The sequence below is a fragment of the Heterodontus francisci genome, chromosome 8, assembly GCF_036365525.1.
Source record: "Heterodontus francisci isolate sHetFra1 chromosome 8, sHetFra1.hap1, whole genome shotgun sequence".
In the NCBI taxonomy this organism is placed as follows: domain Eukaryota; kingdom Metazoa; phylum Chordata; class Chondrichthyes; order Heterodontiformes; family Heterodontidae; genus Heterodontus; species Heterodontus francisci.
Genome location: NC_090378.1, coordinates 106,813,474 through 106,835,522, shown reverse-complemented (window position 1 = coordinate 106,835,522; position 22,049 = coordinate 106,813,474). Strand labels below are relative to the sequence as shown.

The 22,049-nt window shown below is 45.4% G+C and overlaps 1 protein-coding gene across 7 annotated transcripts in view; it reads left to right on the top strand.

The window, feature by feature from the left end:
• Positions 1-22,049, top strand: part of rasal2 (RAS protein activator like 2) — a 466,188-nt gene that overhangs the window by 172,019 nt on the left and 272,120 nt on the right. For all 7 annotated transcript variants that reach the window (XM_068037871.1, XM_068037872.1, XM_068037865.1 and 4 more), the window contains exon 2: positions 8,142-8,266. In XM_068037871.1, coding sequence (XP_067893972.1) covers positions 8,142-8,266 — 125 coding nt within the window. The remainder of the gene's footprint in view (positions 1-8,141; positions 8,267-22,049) is intronic.

Here is a 22,049-nt window from a genome sequence, read left to right as displayed (position 1 = left end):
CACCTCTTCTGAAAGGCACTACCTTCAACAGTGCAACACTTCCTCAGGTTATGTGTTCATGTCTCTGGCCCCAGAACCTTTTGACTTGGGTAAGAGTGCTAGCACTGAGCCATGGTCTGACAGTATAGTGCAGCCCCTGTCGTATTAGTTGAGATTAACACTACTCCAATCAACTCAGATTTCATGCCATTATTCTTAACTGGAAATCTGACCTATTGGATTTGAGACAGTTGATGAATGTAGAGGATGGTCGTATTTGGTAAATTGCCTGCATACCACTTTCACTGGTTGTATAGGACAATTTAAATGACAGTGGGAGAAGGGGTGGGGGGGGAATTTTAAAAACGTAGATTCATTTCAAGTATATGGGAGTGGTATGAGATTGAACTGAGATAATTGTTCATCCAATTTTCTCTGTCGGGAGATTTTGGTCTCTACTTGCATTTTCCCACAGCCACATAATGGTTAGTGATAAATGTTGTTACGAGTGCTTCCTTTTTCTGTTAAATTATGAGGATTTGTTTTTTAAAACTGAAAAAAGATTCCATAGATTCTGGAACTTTGTGTGTTTTTCAAAAGAGGTCATGAGAAGGTCTTTTGGACTGAGCTTGTAAACAACAGTTACTGGAAGGCACCTGTTTTCAGATAATTACCCAGCAGGGGTTTATTTTGATTTGAGGAAAGATGTTTCCAAAGAAGTGACAGGTCAAGATTTATAGGGGTCAGGAGGCTTGACTCCTGAGATGTTTTTGGTTTTGCTTTGGACAAGCAGTTGGGAAATGGACAATGGTTTGAAAAGACAGTCGCAATAAACTTGCCAAGGGAGCAAACCCCAACTCAGCTTGCTACATCTCTTTAAAAAAAAAAAGTCTGTCAACTTTTCCATCTCTTTAAGAAGTGCAGAGAAGCAAGTGTAAGAAACTGCCTGAAACCCTTCATTTTTCCTGGAAAGCCTGCCCAAACTGATCTTCAACATCGCCTGACAAGAACTGTTCTCGGAAGATCCCAGTGACAGCTGTCTACACGTACTTGGGACACCAAACCAAAACAAAGGACATCTGGCAGCTTTCCATATCTTTTTTTTCTTCAAGAATTTGCAAGTATCTGACTAAAGTTTTCTGCTTTTCTTTGTAATTGAGCTCTAGAGAGTAAATTTATTTTTTTGGTTAACGGGTGTTTGTGTGTGTTAGGGGCTAAGGTAAAAAGGGAACTTTTATATTTCAGTCTGTATGTTTATGCTTTGCTTCGTTACTGGTTAAGACTTGTTTTATAATAAACTGATAATCTTGTTATCTATTAAAGAAATCTGGTCGGTGTATTTTATTCTGGGATAAAAATAGAGTCTATGATTGACCATATTGGTAACTGGGAAAAAATTTAAATATATGTTGTGATCTGTGGAGAAGTGGAACTAGAAAAACAGTGCACTCCACCCGCCTCGGTCATAACAATGTATGGTATGGAGTGATGCTGGTGCCACACAGGCCAGCAAGGTTGCACACTTGATTGCCTGTGTGAAGTTAGCAGACTGCGGCTGAAGTTGCAGTCCAGGTTCTGAAATGTCCGCAGCACCCATTAATTAGAAAAAAATCGTAGCATTTCTTCTATTGATATTCTGTAGCTCCTGCCACAGTGTGATGATTTATAGATATTAGGTGAGGACAGAACTGAGCTTAGCAGTCCAGCTTGTATGAAAAATGATCATTTGGCTGAGGTATTGAATGGCTGATGATGTGCTTGATAGGGTGATGTCTTTGGAACAGGAGGCAAGAAAATTATGATTGGGGGCAGGAAAATGAGAACAAAGTTTGAATGGTTTGCAATGGTCAGTTAAAAAGAAAACTGGAAAGGAATAGACAGCAGACACACAATATAATAACAGAAATATCTACCAGTGCGATAACAGCAAGAGGCCAGTTGGATGGAAGCCTAAACCCTCAGTGATCCATCAGGTGAATTAACAATGGACAGCTAGCCTGCTAAATAATGACAGCTTGCAGACATGTACTATAGACTATCCAATATCAACAGAAAATGTGTTTTCAGGGACTTTGATAATAGCTGAAAACTAATAAATCTCTTGGTAAGTGAACTTTGCTCCAGGATGCTTACAGAAACAGGGATAAAGATCTGCAAAGAACTGATCATTTTAAGAAAATCAGCAACTACTGGAGAGGTTCTGAGAAGATAAAAGTAGGCAACTATAGAACTTTTAGTTTGTTGTCAAAAATAGGAACCAAATAAAAGAAATAACATTTATTTAGACTTTTTCATGTCATCAGGATGTCCCAAAACATTGAACAGCCAATGAATTATTTTCAAGCGTGGTCACGGTGATTACATTGGAAAACATGGTAGTACGCAGCCAATTTGTGCACAGTAATATTTGCACAGCAATGTCTCAAACAGCAATAAGCTTTTTTTGGTCATGTGAGTTGAGGAATACACATTGTCCAAGACATTGAGGGAAAAACTCTCTCGCTCGATTTGGAATTGTGCCATTAGTATATTTTATGTCTGCCTGAACTGACCGACGGGGCTGTGGTTTCATATTTCATCTGAAAGACAGCACCTCTGAAAATGTAATACCCATCAATAGTGCAGTCGTGTGTCAATTTAGATTTTGTGCTCAGATGTCTGGAGTGCTGTTTGAACCCACAACATTGTGACCAAAGCGAGAGTGCTACTATTCAGCCAGGTTAACACTTAAGACAAATGAAATCAACAATCGCAAAAAATAGTCCAAGAGTATCCGTATGAAATTCACCTGAGAAATGACAGCGAACATCATTTTTCGAGACGTGGAGCTTGCCTGACCAACTTTTTTACGAGCTAGAAGCATTCTAAATTGGCAAATGAAGCCATATGGGGCAGCACAGTGGCGCAGTGGTTAGCACCGCAGCCTCACAGCTCCAGTGACCCAGGTTCAATTCTGGGTACTGCCTGTGTGGAGTTTGCAAGTTCTGTCTGTGTCTGCGTGGGTTTCCTCCGGGTGCTCCCACATTCCAAAGACTTGCAGGCTGATAGGTAAATTGGCCATTATAAATTGCCCCCAATGTAGGTCGGTGGTAGGAGGATGGTGGGGATGTAGTAGGGAATATGGGATTAATGTAGGATGATTATAAATTGCCCCTAGTATAGGTAGGTGGTAGGGAAATATAGGGACAGGTGGGGATGTGGTAGGAATATGGAATTAATGTAGGATTAGTATAAATGGGTGGTTGATGGTCGGCACAGACTCGGTGGGCCGAAGGGCCTGTGTCAGTGCTGTATCTCTAAACTAAACTAAACATGCACTTTAATTTCCAAGAGACTGCTCATGATGTATATGAAAGACTCCCTTTACAAATTAAGGTTTGAGTGAAGTGGGAGAGAACAGAGGGGAGTCATATGGTTTGGGGTGGGCATAGGCTTGAATGAGGGTCCCAGGATTTGTATTGCGTCCCTTCCCATGCCTGATAATTATAAATGATTCGGAATCGTCCTTCAGTGCAAGGTAATTAAAACTGATAGCATGCTAGAGTCATTTGTGGACTCAAGAGGTAGCCAAGATCTTGTCAGGGTTTGCTGCTAGAAACTTCAATGATGAATGAAGTTCAATGTGGTTAAGTGCACGGTATTCCGTATGGCAAATAAAAAAAGAAACAACATCCCCATGGATGGGATAAGACTGGTCAATGCTCAAGTTGAAACATTGCAACCTCTGCGAGTTGCCGTGTTCCTCACTACAAGAAAACAAAACAATTTATATGCAGTTATATTGTCAAATGCCACTGAGATACCCAGATCTAATGCCGAGGTTGGATTACTAAGTGTAGATTGTGTTGCCACAGCACAAAAGGACTCACTAGGCAGTGAAGAAGCGAACTGTGAGGCTGATTCCTCTCGTCAGAAGCAAAAGCTATGAACAAGGACTTGATGGACCTGACTTTTCAGTTCCTCAGAGGTGTTTGAGGGGATCTTTTCAAGCTTTTGAATGTCATAAATGGGAGAAATAAAGTATTTTCTGTACATTGTGCTCATTTTGTTCCTTTTGTTAGATTGTGCCGTATTTGCAATTTGTTACAATAATTCCATTCTTCCATTTAAAATTCTTGATGTCAAGCAAACTATATCTGCTTTTTGCTGCTCCACCCCCAATTAAAGTTAAATTTCCTTTCACAGGGAATAATTTCTCATAATTTCAATGGAAGTTGGCTTTGATGGTTTGGGTAGGTTTATAACGAGAGAAGAGAATGTTTTAAAAAAAAAACTCTGAAAGAGACAGACTTGAAAATCTCTTTGACATGTTTGCCGAATAAAGTCCTTCAACTGATGTGTGAATACATGGCCTTGTATTTACTGACGGAGTAAGAGAGCAGGGACATAAATGACTGTAATTGAGAAATCATACTTGAATCTGTTAAGTACCACCTGAATAATCACATCCTACAAACAATTTCTGGGATATATTTTATCTGAATGTTCAATGTTGATGTTAGGCTGGTCAGTTTGAGCTGCATTAGGTGTGTGAGGATGTTGCAGGCTTCACATTTTGTCCATTCCTCTCACACACAGAGTTGGATGTCATGAGATCCTGTGATGTTGTGCTTTTGAAAAGGGGGAGGGGAGTAAGTTTGCTCAGATCTGTGCCGGGGACTGTATTGCAGTATTTCTGATTGCAGAGAAATGTATGTGTTCACCTGAATTGAGAAGATACAGTGTGAGGCAGGGCTTACGTGACAAACAGACTGATGCAATGGCTGTTTGTTGCTTTTAATTGGAGCAGTGACCATTACACCAAGTGCTGCAGCAGAGTTGTTCCTTATAGATCTTGCAGGGACTCTCCCTGCTTTAAGTGTCCAACATATTGAAGAATTGGATGCTGGGAATGGCAATTCCAGATGGATCGTGTAGGTCTGAAAAGGCGGTTGCTGTACTTGCGTTCTAAATCATGTGCAGCCGAGATTTCAGGTAAAGTTGAATTGAATTTTGCGTGGCAGCTGTGGCTTACCAGCTGTTCTGTTTGATATAGGTGATGCATGATGGATACCTAAAGTATGGCAAAACTTAACCTAATTATTTCTGTGTAGTAACATGTAAACTAAAATTCAACAAATGCAGCTTGGAGGAAGTGCAAGTTATTGCATAATCTTCTGAAAAAACAGCACCACCAGAATAGCAATGTTGGAATTTGTTGATGTTTCACTTTGTTACAAGAGCTGATTAACTCACTAAGTACCAGTTCGCTCTCTGTGAATGCAGCTATATGATGCAATGTGCTTGTAACTGGTGTACCAGTAGCTTTTGATGTAGGTGTCCGTATGCCACAGTTTAAGGAACACAGTTTTGCAGTCATGGTTTTCAGTTACAGTAATTTTTGTAAGTACCTTCCAAGGCAGGAAAGTCCTTCACTGAATTACAGAAGCGTGCTGCAAAAGGCTTGGGAACAGTTTGGTAAAAGATTTATGAGAAGAAATGGGTTGCAAACTTAAAGAAGCAAGACCTAATGAGCAGAAGCACATTGATCTGCAATTCTAACTATATCTGAGCTTTTGTAATGTATGTTTCTTTTGTGATTAAGTTTTTATGTTAATATTGTGATTAAGTTTTTATGTTAGTATCGTATATTGAATGGATAGACAGCCTGTTTATGTGCTCCAGGAGTGTGCTTGTGCAATATGTTGATACAATTTAAATTCAACATGCATCAGCTGTAAGCTTTAAAGGTGATGAAGCAGCAGGACACTTGTGTTAATAACATGCACCTTGTTTAGGGTCCCTATGGTGTGGTGTGTCCCCTTCTCTGGCTCGTAAGTGGATTTCAAACAACTGTTTGACAACCTCTAAGACATTTAGGATAAGTAGCTCGGGGATGGAGAGAATGCAATAAGAAATTCAACAGAACCTGAAGGGCTCTTGGATCAGGAAATTTTTATTTTCAGTTCGATTTATTTATGTGGGAAATAGGTGTGCAGTACATAGTCATTGTGAGCTTTGATGTTCTGTGAAAACATATCACTGTGGCTCTTCATTTTTGCTCTTTTCCTCATACAAATTTTCTTTACAAAACAAAGAACTTGCCTCTGAAGACTTGGTCAACAATGCAAATTCATCATTGAAGCAGAGCAGAGCTTAGCGTCAGAAGGTGGCACATGGCCCCACATCTCTCGGAACCTGGTGCTATACAGGAATCTGTGTTTTAAAATCTAGATTTTCTGCACAAGTGATTTCTGCAAATTTTTAGTGTTGAATATTGGAGTAGAGTACAGATTTTGTTGGAGCGGGCTATCTTGCAGCGTGCCCATTTATTTAGACTTGTTCATCTGTGTTCAGTCTTGAAAAAATGTTTTCCACAAACTTGATGGAAGTGTGAGCTGATAACGGCATAGTGAGGGCAACAGGGCATCTTGGTTAACATTGGGGCATCTGTACTGAATGAGACTAAGGGATCAACAGGAAGGACTGAGAAGGACAGTTAAATAAAATGGATGAATTCAATGTTGATAAAAGCAAAATACTGTAGATGCTGGAAATCTGAAATAACAAAGTGCTGGAAATACTCAGCAGGTTTGGCTACTTAATGGCCACTTAAGGGCCCTCGCCCCACCTCCACAGGTATTTTACCCATGGCAAGCGGGTGTGCTGGGGACGTGAAAGGTGGCCCAGTGATAACTACCGGCCTTTATGCGCGCCGGGATTGCGGGGGGGTGGCGGTGGTGCCATGGCAGTTGGGTACAGAGTGCCTGATTGAGGGCTGCCCCGCCTCCCAACCCATCCCTGGGTCCCAAGACACCCCCCCCTTCCGCCAAACGACTACCCTTGCCTCGTAGCCACGACTGATTCCTGCCCCCCACAGCGAGGCAAGCCCAACTTACCTGAAGTCCGGGCTCCATGGTGTCGGGTGGGCTGCAGTCCCAGCAGTGGGAGTAAGAGCTGCTGACCTGCTGATTTGTTCTTGGAAACTTTAGTGGTATTTACAAAGAGCTATATAACACCAGAGTGTACAGGTGGTTGCAAGTCTGTCACTGGAGTAGCAATTTTTGGGTGATGAATTAAACATGTCACACAACAGTAAAGCACTATTAGCTATGGTGCAATTTTTGTGTGGTTTTTAAGCATTTTATTTTCCGACTCATTCATAACACTTAAGGAGGGATGTTATTTAACTATGAGTACATTACCTACAAAATATTAAAAGTTAGCATTGATGGTAAATGTGGAGATATGCCCATTCAAAAAAATCCTCTTAAGACTGTAACAGTGGTTGTCAATGAGAGAGCCATTTGTCCATTAAACTTGTCCCTCTAGCACTTATATGGGGAGAGGATGGCATAGTGGTAATGTCACTGGTCTAGTAATCCAGAGGCCTGTACCTTGGGGACATGGGTTCAAATTCCACCATGGCAGCTGGTTGAATTTAATAAAAACATTTTGAATTGTGGAAAAGTAATGATACCATATGACTATCATTGATTGTCATAAAAACCCACCTGGTTCACTCACGTCCTTTAGGGAAGGAAATCTGCCATCCTTACCTGGTCTGGTCTACATGTGACTCCAGACCCACAGCAATGTGGTTGACTCTTAACTGCCCTCTGAAACGGACTATCAAGCCACTCAGTTGTCAAGGGCAAAAAGGGATGAGCAACAAATGCTGACCTTGCCAACAATGCCCACATCCCATGAAAGAATAAAAGACTTAAACTCTCCCGGTTTAGCACCAGCTGGATTTTTAACTTGCTTGATGTACTTGCTGCACTACATTTCCCTGTGATTTATTCCAAACATTTAGCACATTTTGAGTTAAAAATATATATATCTAGCAACTTGGTTTTGAAGTTACTTCTCACAAATTTGAATAACTGTCCTATGGTCCTGATTTACCCTGAATCAGTATCTGTACAATTTAATATCTTATACACCTTGATCAGGTGCCCTCTTTACTGTAAAATTTGACTTTCTGTCATCTCTCATTGTACCTCACTCTTTCTTTGCTGAAGGTTGATATTCTGATGGAGGTTTAAAAATGTTTTCTACAGGTTGGGAACATAGGGCAAATAGTTAGACTAACAAAAATGCTTTAAGTGTGGTTTGTATTTGGCTTTTTCAAAGTTGTCAGAAATTAATATTGGATCTTTTCTGTGTATTTTCATTTGCAGATGTGAAAGGTCCCCCAACACACAGACTGTCATGTGGCCAGTCCCCATACACAGAAACATCCTGGGATCAGAAATATTGCATGCTGACTGACAGCCAGATGATTCTTCTGAACAGGGAAGAGGAGGTGAGATTTAGTCACATTGCTAACGGTTATTCTGTATGCATTGCCAATAGGCAGAAGATGAGCATAAAATCCTAACTTGTGCCTTGGGGGAGCCTCCAGCTTTCAAGAGACACCATGCCAGAAAAGATTGAATCTCGTAGAACACGTTTAAACTGCTTTTAGTGAAGAATTTTTTTTAAGAAATGCATTTGCATCAACTGACCTTCTTTCTCCCACTGCTCCACCACAACTTCCCCCAGATCCCTCCACCTCCCACCACCACCTACCCCCAGCCCCATACAGCCAAAACAAAACCCTTTAATCTGAAACACATTTTTTCAAACCTTTTCTGTAATTGTCGTGAGACAAAAGGATTAAGTTGTTAGGTGGATCAAAACTGGTTTAGAACTAGGGGAAATGCATTTTAAAATGCAATTCAAGCTTTAATCAGATATGGTGTCAATGCAGATGAAAATATTTTTGATTGTTCATCTTGTTTGCACAAGCTAAGTACAAATAAGCAAAACTGTTTAGCTCATTTTACTGATCCTTCCGTGGATACTAATGAACACTGCATTGCAGCATCTAAGTGCCTTTTGAATGATTCTGGAGCTTTTTGCCTTTATCCTTACTCAGGTATTAACTAATTAGTCTGATCAGATGTTTCCGAACATCAGTTCTGAGCTTTCCTCTTACTAATTTTTATTTATTTCCACTTGTCCTGGCTTAACTTGAAATAATACTCCTTTTTTCTATTCCAGTTGGTTTCTTGTATGCCCCTGTGAAGTTTCAAATCCTTAGAAGGCTGAGAAGTTTGAGTTCAAGGGGTCTTGAATTTCACAGCAGAGCGAGAGGCCAATTAGCCCACTTCTTCTCTGTTGTTCTCCAAAAGAGTTCTAACTTAATCCAATTTCCTTCAGTTTTTTTCCAACTTTTATTTGTGACTCATTGTGCACAGAGCTGAATGTTTCTTTGGTACCTTGAATGTAGTCTTGAATGTAGTTTTTCATTGTGTAGTCTGACCTGAACGCCATATACCTTCATCATGATGGTTTCAGTCTTCTACTGAACAAAGTACTGCTCCACATTTTGTTTGGTTTGTTAATTTGTTGATTGCTCTTCCACAAACCTGACATACTAAATGTTGAAATAAAAGCAAAATACTGCGGATGCTGGAAATCTGAAACAAAAACAAGAAATGCTGGATTCACTCAGCAGGTCTGACAGCATCTGTGGAAAGAGAAGCAGAGTTAACGTTTCGGGTCAGTGACCCTTCTTCGGAACTGTACTAAATGTTGAGTTTACTGTTGCTCCTGGATCTCTCTCAGCTTCTCCCACAGAATGTTCAAAGTCATTCCTTGAGTGTGAACTCTTTTTTCCAGTATGTTAGTAATTTGCACTTAATCAGCCTATTTGCAGATTTTGTCAGGGTTGCTCTATAATTTCCTGGCTGCCTCATGAGAATTAATTATCCCCTATCTGCCAAATTAGTATCTTATGCAAATTTGACCAATTTGCTTTCCATTTGAGTCCAGGTTATTCTTATCGATTATAAACAGTAGGGACCCCAACATTGATCCTTGGGCCACACCATTCAGTCAATCATTTCAACCTAATTCACACCCATTGCTTTCCCTCTTGCAACCAATTCCTTATCCAGCTGCAGGTTTTTTACCTTGGTTATGCACTGCCTTAAACTTGTGCAGCAGCCTTTCATGCAGAACTCTCCTTTATTTAACTTGCTCAAGACACTTTCAAACAATCTCGAATTGAATGGTGTTGGCTAAGCAGTTGGTGTGTCATGGCATCGATGGACCACATTGTCCAAGTGGAACACAAGCATTTTTGACAAGTAAGTTCCTTGCGTCAAGAGAGGCCAATACCCAGTTGTGCAGCAGCATTAATTTAACCCCCATATAGTACCCAGAGCTGCAGCTGTTTGAAGAAGTGATGTTGCTGATGACTTTAGAAGAGCTGATACAGATTCAGACTTTTGAACCTGGTAAGTAATGGAGAAATATGTGAACATCATCATTTCCAGATTAACTTTACCTTTGTATGACTAAATTTTGCAGCCTTGTGGGAGCTGGGTAGGTTGGTGTTGGACCAACTCATGGTTCTCGTGCTGTGCCCTACGTCCACAAAATGATCGACAGTGCAGAGAATGTTGGGATTCAAAGATCAGGTGTTAGTGTATGTCTTGCCTTTACAGCAGCTGGTTATAAACATAACTACCATTAAATTATTGTGCAAGAATGATTATCTCTTGTAATTGAAGGGTGAGGATTTTTACCTTTCTGGGTGCTAGCTTTCTTTTTGGGACAGACATTAGAAAATGCACTTGACAGGATGGGGCAGGATTCTGGTTCTTGATTATGAAGCATAGTCAGACAGGGTGTGGTGTTATTTGATAGCTTCTTGCTGTTCAAATGAGTTGGGTATTCAGGATGACGTGTGTGTAGAGTCAAGGACATGAGCTGACACTAATGTCAAAATTCCTTTCTTTTCTCCTCAATAACTGATTCTTAAAAATAGTTCATTGGTATAACTGAAAATCGTTTAGTTTTGGACTCCTCTCTTTGAAAACAGAATGGTTGGAGAAGGCCGTTCTGTGCAACTTCAGTAAAATCGACCATCAAATGCCAGTGATACCTGTGCATTCGTGTTTTGAAATAAGTCATTGGAGGGGAACAGCAAGTTTAAGATTCCTCGTGTAGCTGCAACAAAGCTGAATGTAGCCGTCTGTGTTTCGAGATAAGACTTCTGAATTGATCAATCTATTTTCGCCATGAGTGTTGAAATTCAATTTTGACCTTTTGAATTAGTGCGCTGATACAGCCTGACATCCTTTTTCAAATGACGTTAGACACTGTATATGATGCTGTGAATTTGATGTCATTGGTTTCAATAATTCATTCGACTAATGAATTTGAGTTGACTATTTGCTAGATAGATATTATCTGTGATATTCAGTGGGGAAAAAATTAGATGGTAGAATTCTCCTTGTTGGTCTGCAGAACGTCTGCAGCCTTCGATGCATTAATAGACGGAGTTTCCACTAATGCACAGCACAGGAACTGTCAAAATTGATAGTGGCCGTATTTCTGTATGAAGTGAGCATGTAGTATGTAAATGCTTCACTGAATGAAGCTAATCAGGGAACCAAGACAGAGGGTGAGATACACAGAAAGTTCATGAGAATTGGCAGTGGTGCTGAAGTTGCTGGTGATGTTTGAAGGAAGGTCAGACTCAGATTTAATATAGTTGTGTTAAATTGAGCTCTCCCATTTCTCCGGCATTTAGCATTTACCTGAGCAGCTTCATCTGAAGTGCTGTGATGGAGTTTTAGTGGACCATCTGTATGGGAAAATTACAACCAGGCCACTGCCTTTGAGAGTAGTCACAACTTCTCTGAGATGGAGAGGTCTCTCAGTAGATGGAGTGAGGTGATCTTTAAGCTTATTGGGGGGGGGATTTATAAGCTGATGATATGAAAGCAAGTATTGGTCTTGAGTTGCAGAGATTTTTGTTTGCATGTTGTGGGGAGGAGGTTTGTTCTCAGACTGAAAGATGTCAGTTTTGGTGTGTGGGACAATTTGTTTTGCTAATTTTGTCATTCATTGTGCATTCAGAACCTCCAGAATAGCAATCACTCCAACTTCAAAATAAAACTCAATCTCTTCTGTCCCATGGCATCAGTGTGAATTTTGTCCATTTTGACAAGCAGCCTTCTTGTAACCACTGAGTGAGGCTGCTGGTTTTGTGCCAGCAGGACATTTTTGTGCTTTATGGCCCAAGGAAATCTGAGTTGAGACTGACTCAGTCAGACGAAAGCCAGTATTTTCATCTCATTTGCACAGGGTGAATACGTTTTGAACTGAACATGCCAGTTTCTGAACTTGCTGGCCTATAAAGGGAGGTGACAGAGTTACGACAGCAGGTTTACAGACAGTGAGAACTATTAACATAGAATATCAGGACAGCAGAAAACTTTGAACAACGTGCAGACCTATTGTAATACAATTGACAGGAAACAAGTTTATTTATCAAGTCCAATTTGGTCTTTGGAAAAATGATGAATTGCTTTTCCATAGGCATTCTTAATCTCCAGAGAATTAGTAAAGGAAATGTCTAATATATAGCACATGGGTATAAATGTACATAGGGAGCTGAACTGAATATTGGATGAAACTTCACTGTTGAGATGATGAAGTTCCTGTATCCATGAAACTGAGTTTGGCTATTGCGATCTTTTCAATGAGGGTTATTCTTTGGCTCTGTTTCCTCACCTGTTAATTTTTATCTCCTGCTTCTTTGACCTGACATTGGCAGAAAAGATAGTAGACTAACCATGTGAAACATTACATAAACGATGACTATGGTACAGTGTACACATTCTCCCAGAAGATATAACGGCATTGCAGCAAAAGCCGGAATTCCTTAAATAATTAGAGAAATTAAAACTGAAAGACTTGCAGGCACTTGACAAATCTAGGGCATATACTGCAAAAAAAAAAGGAACAAAGTATAGGAAATGGAGGAAAAATACTGGAATACTGAGAGGAGATACTAATGAAGACTGGCAGGTTACAATAGTAAAGCAGCTTATTCTTTTGGGCCTCCTTATCTCGAGAGACAATGGATATGCGCCTAGAGGTGGTCAGTGGTTTGTGAAGCAGCGCCTGGAGTGGCTATAAAGGCCAATTCTGGAGTGACAGGCTCTTCCACAGGTGCTGCAGAGAAATTTGTTTGTCGGGGCTGTTGCACAGTTGGCTCTCCCCTTGCGCCTCTGTCTTTTTTCCTGCCAACTACTAAGTCTCTTCGACTCGCCACAATTTAGCCTTGTCTTTATGGCTGCCCGCCAGCTCTGGCGAATGCTGGCAACTGACTCCCACGACTTGTAATCAATGTCACACGATTTCATGTCGCGTTTGCAGACGTCTTTATAGCGGAGACATGGACGGCCGGTGGGTCTGATACCAGTGGCGAGCTCGCTGTACAATGTGTCTTTGGGGATCCTGCCATCTTCCATGCGGCTCACATGGCCAAGCCATCTCAAGCGCCGCTGACTCAGTAGTGTGTATAAGCTGGGGGTGTTGGCCGCTTCAAGGACTTCTGTGTTGGAGATATAGTCCTGCCACCTGATGCCAAGTATTCTCCGAAGGCAGCGAAGATGGAATGAATTGAGACGTCGCTCTTGGCTGGCATACGTTGTCCAGGCCTCTTATAGCAGCTTATAAACACATCAAAAGTAAAAGAATAGTTTAAGGAAGGGGAAGGCTGATTACAGATCATAAAGTAAATCTCATGGAAAATGGAAGAACAAAGAATATTAATGAGTACTTTAGTTCAGTTTTCACAGAGTTGTGTGGTAGTTAATTAAGGGATCGAAGAGGAGATGGACCAATTAAATAGACTGATTTAAAGGGAAAGAAGTCATACTGAAAAGGTTGCTGAAACTTTAAATGCAAAAGGCATCATGTTCCAATGACATACCTAAAGAATGCTAAAGCAAGTCAGGGAGGATATAGCAGAAACTTTGACTACAGTCTTTCCAACATCCTTGTATATATAACTTGCCTCAGAGTCTTGGAGAGTTGCAAATTTCATTCCTCTTGGAGAAAGGTGAATACCATAAATCAGGTCACCATAGACCAGTCATCTTAATGTGGGTAGTGGGTAAGCTTCCAAAAGGCCTTGATACATGATAAAAATTAAAATTCACTTCAAAAGACATGGGTTAAATGAGAACAGCCAGATGGAGAAATGTGTGAAAGACAACTCATGTCTAACAGATTTAATGGAGCTCTTTGAGTCTTTTGATTATAAATGCAGTGTTTTTATATATATATACATATTTCAAAAGACATTTGCTAAGATGTTACCTAGCAATGGTGTTGATAATATTGAAGTATACAGCGTTACATTGAATACAGGGCACCATTTCAAAATTTACAGATGACAAAACTTGGAAGTATTATGAACTCTGAGGAAGATAGTGATAGACTTCAAGAGGACATAGACAGTCTGGTGGAATGGGCAGATACATGGCGGATGAAATTTAATGCAGAGGAGTATGAGTGATACCTTTGGTATGAAGAATGAGGAGAGGCAATTTAAAATAGGATACAATTCTAAAGTTGGTGCAGGAGCAGAGAGACCTGGGAGTATATGTGTATAAATTGTTGAAGGTGGCAGGGCAGGTTGAGAAAATGGCTAAAAATGCATACAGGATCCTGGGCTTTATAAATAGAGGCAGAGTACAAAAGCATGGAAGTTAAGAAGAAGCTTTATAAAACATTGGTTCAGCTTCAACTGGAGTATTGTGTCCAATTCTGGTGATCACATTTTAGGAAGGATGTGAAGGCTTTAGAGAGGCTGTGGGCCCCGACAACATCCCGGCAGTAATACTGAATACTTGTGCTCTAGTACTAGCCATGTCCTGAGCCAAGCTGTTCCAGTATAGCTACAGCCAGGGGTAGGTACCAACATGCTGCAGCAAGGACATTTGACAAAATTATTGACTCAACTACAGACATCAAAACAGTCCAATTTAAAACCCATTTCTCCCTATAAATAAAGTAACTAAGCATACAAACATCAATGGAGAGCAGCACAACTGTATTAGCTAGCTAGCAAGCAAAACAGTATGCAGTGGCAATGCAAATTACTTTTGTTGACAGAGTAGAGCTTCAGTTCATCAGTATTCCCTGAAATCTAAGTAATCAAATTTCAGCACTCAGCAATAGAGTCCTTGGATTACTGTTTAGAATAATTTTTACAATCAATGCTAATCTTCTAAATTTTATAAACTTTAATAAACCATGTTTTAAACTTAGTGTGATGATAACTTCAGGAACCTGACAGAAACCAGTAATAATAGCTTCCATAGTTTTGTTTTTAATATTTGTACCTTATCATAAAACTCAAATCAATTTCCATCCTAGTGGATTGGAATGTCTACCCCCCTATGCTAATCACATCACCTGTAGCTGAGGAATTCCTGAAATTTTGTGGAGGTGGGAGAAATGAGGAAAAGGGGGAAAAAGTCTTTAAATCAACTTAATTAACCTGCAGATGCACATGTTTGGGATTTAATTTTCAATTTCATAATTTAAATTGCATTATAAGAACATCAAACCATGGCCTGTTTTACTGACTTGTACAGATTGGTAGAAGGTTTTTAAAAAAATAGTTTTCTCTGAAATTCTCTTCCTTTCTGAAGGCACCGATTCCCTTTAGTAGTGTACAGTTCCATGGGAAATGGATACTCTTCAGTATGTAATTCAAGAATACAACATTCATGCACGAACCTTGACAGGCTACGCGGCTGTGGACGACATCACCACTGAGCCAAACCCTGGCCTCACCCAACAACCACATTTTCTTACCTCAAGCAGAGGTCATTATTATAACCATCAGGAGCTCTTGTCAATTTTCCTTCCTCAGCTAACTCGGTGTAGACAGGGGGTTAATTTGGCACCTGCCTGGTCAGTAAGGCTAAGACAGTAACTTTTCTGAGCTTGGTCACTTTTATAGCCTGGCTGAATATCTTGTGCATTGTACTGAATACAAAAACTCCCCCCTATCTCAAATCAGAAAACAGAAGTTTAATTCCCTGTCTCATTGGAGAGCTTTGTTTCAAGTTTTGGCTCTTTCTTCATTTTGAATACTGCCACTCGGCACTAGCGCCGCACTTTGAATTGCACATCACCTGCCTCCGCCAGCACCGCCCCTTAACCCGCTCCCAGTGTTCAGTGCCCCCTGATTGATGGCACCAGTCTTCCCAGCGAATCCTGCCTCCCCTGTGTTCCTATTCAACGGAGCTCTATGCATAGGCAAACCGTTCATGCTTTTGGTGGGCTGAATTGAAACCTTTGGTGGGCTACATGTTGGACAACCATGTTCTCGGACCCAGCCCGATGTCCTGATGATCCTGATCCTTGTTAATTACTTTTGCTCCTGGTAATTTTAAATGTCTTACTCCAAGTCTTCAAACTTGTGTTTTAAAATAACCTAGCTGCTAGATTATTTTCAAACACAAGTTTAAAGGCTTGGAGCAAGACACTTAAAATTATCACGGACACTAGTGTCTGTGTACTGACATGTTGCCAACCCCTGGCTACAACACTGGCATCTACCTGACAATGTGACAAGTTGCCTGGGTATGACCTATCCAGAAAATGCGGAACAAATCCAATCCGGCCAATAACCGCCCCATCAGTCCACTCTTGATCACCAGCAAAATGATGGAAGGGGTCGTCAACAATGTTTTCAAGCAGTACTTAATCAGTAACAACCTGCTGACTGATGCTCAGTTTGGGTTCCACCAGGGCCACTCAGCTCCAGACCTCATTACAGCCTTGGTCCAAACATGGACAAATGAGCTGAATTGAAGAGGTGAGGGGAGAGTGACTGTCCTTGACATCAAGGCAGCATTTGACAGAGTGTGGCATCAAGAAGCCCGAGCAAAATTGAAGTCCGTGGGAATCAGGGGGAAAATTCTCCACTGATTGGAGTCATACGTAGTACAAAGGAAGATGTTGTGATTTGTTGCAGGCCAAACATCTAAGCCCCAGGATATTACTGCAGGAGTTCCTCAGGGGAGTGTCCGAGACCCAACCATATTCAGCTGCTTCATCAATGACTTTCCCTGTATCATAAGGTCAAAAATGAGGATGTTTGCTGATGACTGCACAGTGTTCGGTACCATTCGCGACACCTCAGATACTGAAGCAGCCTGTGCCCACATGCAGCAAGACCTGGACACCATTCAGGCTTAGGCTGATAAGTGGCAAGCAACATTTGTGTCACACAAGTACCAGGCAATGACCATCTCCAACAAAAGAGAATCTAACTATCTTCTCTTGACATTCAACGGCATTACCATCACTGAGTTCCCCCAGTATCAACATCCAGGGGTTACCATTGACCAGAAAGTTAATTAGACCAGCTATATAAATACCATGGCTACAAGAGCATGTCAGAGGCTGGGAGTTCTTTGGCGAATAACTCACCTCCTGACTCCCCAAAACCTGTCTGTCCACCATCTACAAGGCACAAGTCAGGAGTGTGATGGAATACTCTCCACTTGCCTGGATGAGTGCAGCTCCAACAACACTCAAGAAACTCGACATCAGGCAGGATAAAGCAGCCCGGGTTATCGGTGCCACTTTGAACATTCACTCCCTCCACTACAGGTGCACGGTGGCAGCAGTGTGTACCATATATATAAAACAGGGTTGTCCAACCTTTTCGGGTGGAGGGCCGCATTACGATTTGTGCTTGGCCCGAAGGGCTGGTGAGCAAATTTCGAAAGATAAAGGCATTAAAAATTTGTCTTATTAATAAAAACAACAAATGTGCATTTTTGTGAAGCTTTAAATGAGAAGACTAATTTATTGACCTAATTTCTGGTCACTATTGTTTTTGCTTGCATATGTAGTCAATCTCTGCCCTCACACATTTTGTATCAATGCAGAGTATTCTGGATAGATGTCCATCTCTCAGGAGACCTTGATCTCACTCCCCCCTCTACCTGTAGTGTGTGTGTGTATGTGTGACTCGCTGTCTCTTCCCTGCCCCCTCCCCTCTTGGATTAGGGGACACAGATTGAAAGGTTTGGGCAAAAGATGCAGGGGGAATATGAGGAAGCACTTTTTTACGTAGTGTGTGGTAATGACCTGGAACCTGCTGACCTGCTGCCCACAAGGGTGGTGGAAGCAGAGACAATCACTGACTTCAGGAGGAAGTTGGATGGCCAACTGAGAGAAATAGACTTGCATGGGGATCGAGCCAGGGAATGGGTCTGACTGCATAGCTCCGTGGAGAGCCGGTATGGGCTCGATGGACAGAATGGTCCCCCTCTGTGCCGTAAGCAAATGACTCTTCGACTCTCTTTCCCACCCCCTCAGTCTTTCTCTCTCCACCCACCCCGTCTCTGTCTCTGTCTCTCTCCCTCTCCCCCGCCCCCCGCCGTCTCCTCCAACCTCTCTGTCTCCTTCTTCCCCCTCTGTCTGTCTCCTTCTCCCGCTCTCTCTGTCACTCTCCACCATTCCCCTCCATATCTCGACCCGCCTCTCCCTCCACCCTTCTTGTCTCCAGTGTTCCCCGCTCCCTGCTCAGTGTTCCCTGCTCTCTCTCTCCCCCATCTCTCTGTTCCCATGTCTCTCTTTTATCCATCCTGTTCCACCACTCTGTCCCCCCGATCCCCCCCACTGTTCCCCCCTCCCCCGTTCCCCGTACCGTTCCCCTCTTCTGTCCCCCCCGTTTCCACCCTCTGCCCCTCAAAGCACCCCCTGCCCCCCCGTTTCTCCCCTCTGTGTCCCCCCACTCTGTGTCTCCCCCTCTGTCCCCATTCCCCATTCCATTCCCCCTTCCGCGCCCAATTCTGTCCCCGCTTCTATCCCCCCTTCCGTCCCAACCTTCTGTCCCCCCTCTGTCCCTCACTCCGTCTTCCCCCCGCCCACCTTCTCTGAAATCCCCATCCCCATCTTCCGCCCCCGTACTTTTCTCTGTCCCCCAATTCTCTCTGTCCCCCCTTCTCTCTGTCCCCCCTTCTCTCTGTCCCCCCCTTCTCTTCCTGTCCCCCCTCTCTCTTCCTGTCCCCCCTCTCTCTCCCTGTCCCCCCTCTCTCTCCCTGTCCCCCCTCTCTCTCCCTGTCCCCCTTCTCTCACCCTGTCCCGCCTCTCTATCCCTGTCCCGCCTCTTTATCCCTGTCCCGCCTCTCTATCCCTGTCCCGCCTCTCTATCCCTGTCCCGCCTCTCTATCCCTGTCCCGCCTCTCTATCCCTGTCCCGCCTCTCTATCCCTGTCCCGCCTCTCTATCCCTGTCCCGCCTCTCTATCCCTGTCCCGCCTCTCTATCCCTGTCCCGCCTCTCTATCCCTGTCCCGCCTCTCTCTCCCAGACCCGCCTCTCTCTCCCAGACCCGCCTCTCTCTCCCAGACCCGCCTCTCTCTCCCAGACCCGCCTCTCTCTCCCAGACCCGCCTCTCTCTCCCAGACCCGCCTCTCTCTCCCAGACCCGCCTCTCTCTCCCAGACCCGCCTCTCTCTCCCAGACCCGCCTCTCTCTCCCAGACCCGCCTCTCTCTCCCTGTCCCCGCCTCTCTCTCCCTGTCCCCGCCTCTCTCTCCCTGTGCCCCCCTTTCCCTTCTCCCTCTCTGCCCCCGCGCTCTCTCTCTCTCTGCCCCCGCGCTCTCTCTCTCTCTGCCCCCGCGCTCTCTCTCTCTCTGCCCCCACGCTCTCTCTCTCTCTGCCCCCGCGCTCTCTCTCTCACTCTGCCCCCGCGCTCTCTCTCACTCTGCCCCCGCGCTCTCTCTCACTCTGCCCCCGCGCTCTCTCTCACTCTGCCCCCGCGCTCTCTCTCTCTGTGCCCCCGCGCTCTCTCTCTCTCTGCCCTCGCGCTCTCTCTCACTCTGCCCCCGCGCTCTCTCTCACTCTGCCCCCGCGCTCTCTCTCTCTCTGTCCCCCCCCCTCTCTCTGTCCCCCCCCCTCTCTCTGTCCCCCCCCTCTCTCTCTGCCCTCCCCCTCTCTGAACCACCCTTCTCTCTGTCCCACCCTTCTCTCTCTGCCTTCTCGCTCTCTGCCCCTACTCTGCCCCCCATCCACCCCTCTATCCCCCTCTCTCTCCCTGTCCCTCTCTCTCTCTCCGTCCCCCTCTCTCTCTCTGTCCCTCTCTCTCTCTCTGTCCCCCCCTCTCTCTCTCTGTCCCCCCCTCTCTCTCTCTTTCCCCCCTCTCTCGCTCTGTCCCCTCCTCTCTCGCTCTGTCCCCCCCCTCTCTCGCTCTGTCCCCCCCTCTCTCTCTCTGTCCCCCTCTCTCTCTCTCTGTCCCCCCCTCTCTCTCTGTCCCCCCCTCTCTCTCTGTCCCCCACCTCTCTCTCTCTGTCCCCCTCTCTCTCTCTCTGTCCCCCCCCTCTCTCTGTCCCTCCCCTCTCTCTCTCTGTCCCTCCCCTCTCTCTCTGTCCCTCCCCTCTCTCTCTGTCCCCCCCCGCTCTCTCTGTCCCCCCCCCCCCGCTCTCTGTCCCCCCCCGCTCTCTGTCCCCCCCCCGCTCTCTGTCCCCCCCCCGCTCTCTGTCCCCCCCCGCTCTCTGTCCCCCCCCGCTCTCTGTCCCCCCCCGCTCTCTGTCCCCCCCGCTCACTGTCCCCCCCCCCGCTCTCTGTCCCCCCCCCCGCTCTCTGTCCCCCCCCCCGCTCTCTGTCCCCCCCCCCGCTCTCTGTCCCCCCCCCCGCTCTCTGTCCCCCCCCCCGCTCTCTGTCCCCCCCCCCGCTCTCTGTCCCCCCCCCCGCTCTCTGACCCCCCCCCGCTCTCTGACCCCCCCCGCTCTCTGTCCCCCCCGCTCTCTGTCCCCCCCGCTCTCTGTCCCCCCCACTCTCTCTGTCCCCCCCCTCTCTGTCCTCCCCCCTCTCTGTCCTCCCCCCTCTCTGTCCTCCCCCCTCTCTGTCCTCCCCCCTCTCTGACCTCCCCCCTCTGTCCTCCCCCCCCTCTGTCCTCCCCCTCTCTCTGTCCTCCCCCTCTCTCTGTCCCCCCCTCTCTCTGTCCCCCCCCTCTCTCTCTGTCCCCCCCTCTCTCTCTGTTCCCCCCTCTCTCTGTTCCCCCCTCTCTCTGTCCCCCCCTCTCTCTGTCCCCCCTCTCTCTGCCCCCCCCCCTCTCTGAACCACCCTTCTCTCTGTCCCACCCTTCTCTCTCTGCCTTCTCGCTCTGCCCCTACTCTCTCTGCCCCCCATCCACCCCACTATCCCCCTCTCTCTCCCTGTCCCTCTCTCTCTCTCCGTCCCCCTCTCTCTCTCTGTCCCTCTCTCTCTCTCTGTCCCTCTCTCTCTCTCTCTCTCTGTCCCCCCCTCTCTCTCTCTGTCCCCCCCTCTCTCTCTCTGTCCCCCCTCTCTCTCTCTGTCCCCCCTCTCTCTCTCTGTCCACCCCTCTCTCTCTGTCCCCCCCTCTCTCGCTCTGTCCCCCCCCTCTCTCGCTCTGTCCCCCCCCTCTCTCGCTCTGTCCCCCCCCTCTCTCGCTCTGTCCCCCCCCTCTCTCTCTCTGTCCCCCCCTCTCTCTCTCTGTGTCCCCCCCTCCCTCTCTCTGTCCCCCCCTCTCTCGCTCTGTCCCCCCCTCTCTCTCTCTGTCCCCCTCTCTCTCTCTCTGTCCCCCCCCCCCTCTCTCTGTCCCCCACCTCTCTCTCTCTGTCCCCCTCTCTCTCTCTCTCTGTCCCCCTCTCTCTCTGCCTCCTCGCTCTCTGCCCCTACTCTCTCATTGCCCCCCATCCGCCCCTCTGTCCCCCTCTCTCTCTGTCCCCCTCTCTCTCTGTCCCCCTCTCTCTCTGTCCCCCTCTCTCTCTGTCCTCCTCTCTCTCTCTGTCCTCCTCTCTCTCTCTGTCCCCCTCTCTCTCTCTCTGTCCCCCTCTCTCTCTCTCTGTCCCCCTCTCTCTCTCTCTGTCCCCCTCTCTCTCTCTGTCCCCCTCTCTCTCTCTCTGTTCCCCTCTCTGTCTCTCTGTCCCCCTCTCTCTCCCTGTCCCCCTCTCTCTCTCTGTCCTCCTCTCTCTCTCTGTCTTCCTCTCTGTCCTCCTCTCTCTCTCTGTCCTCCTCTCTCTCTCTGTCCCCCTCTCTCTCTCTCTGTCCCCCTCTCTCTCTCTGTTCCCCTCTCTCTCTCTCTGTTCCCCTCTCTCTCTCTCTGTCCCCCTCTCTCTCTCTCTGTCCCCCTCTCTCTCTTTCCGTCCCCCTCTCTCTCCGTTCCCCTCCATCTCTCCGTCCCCCTCTCTCTCTCTGTCCCCCTCTCTCTCTCTCTGTCCCCCTCTCTCTCTCTCTGTCCCCCTCT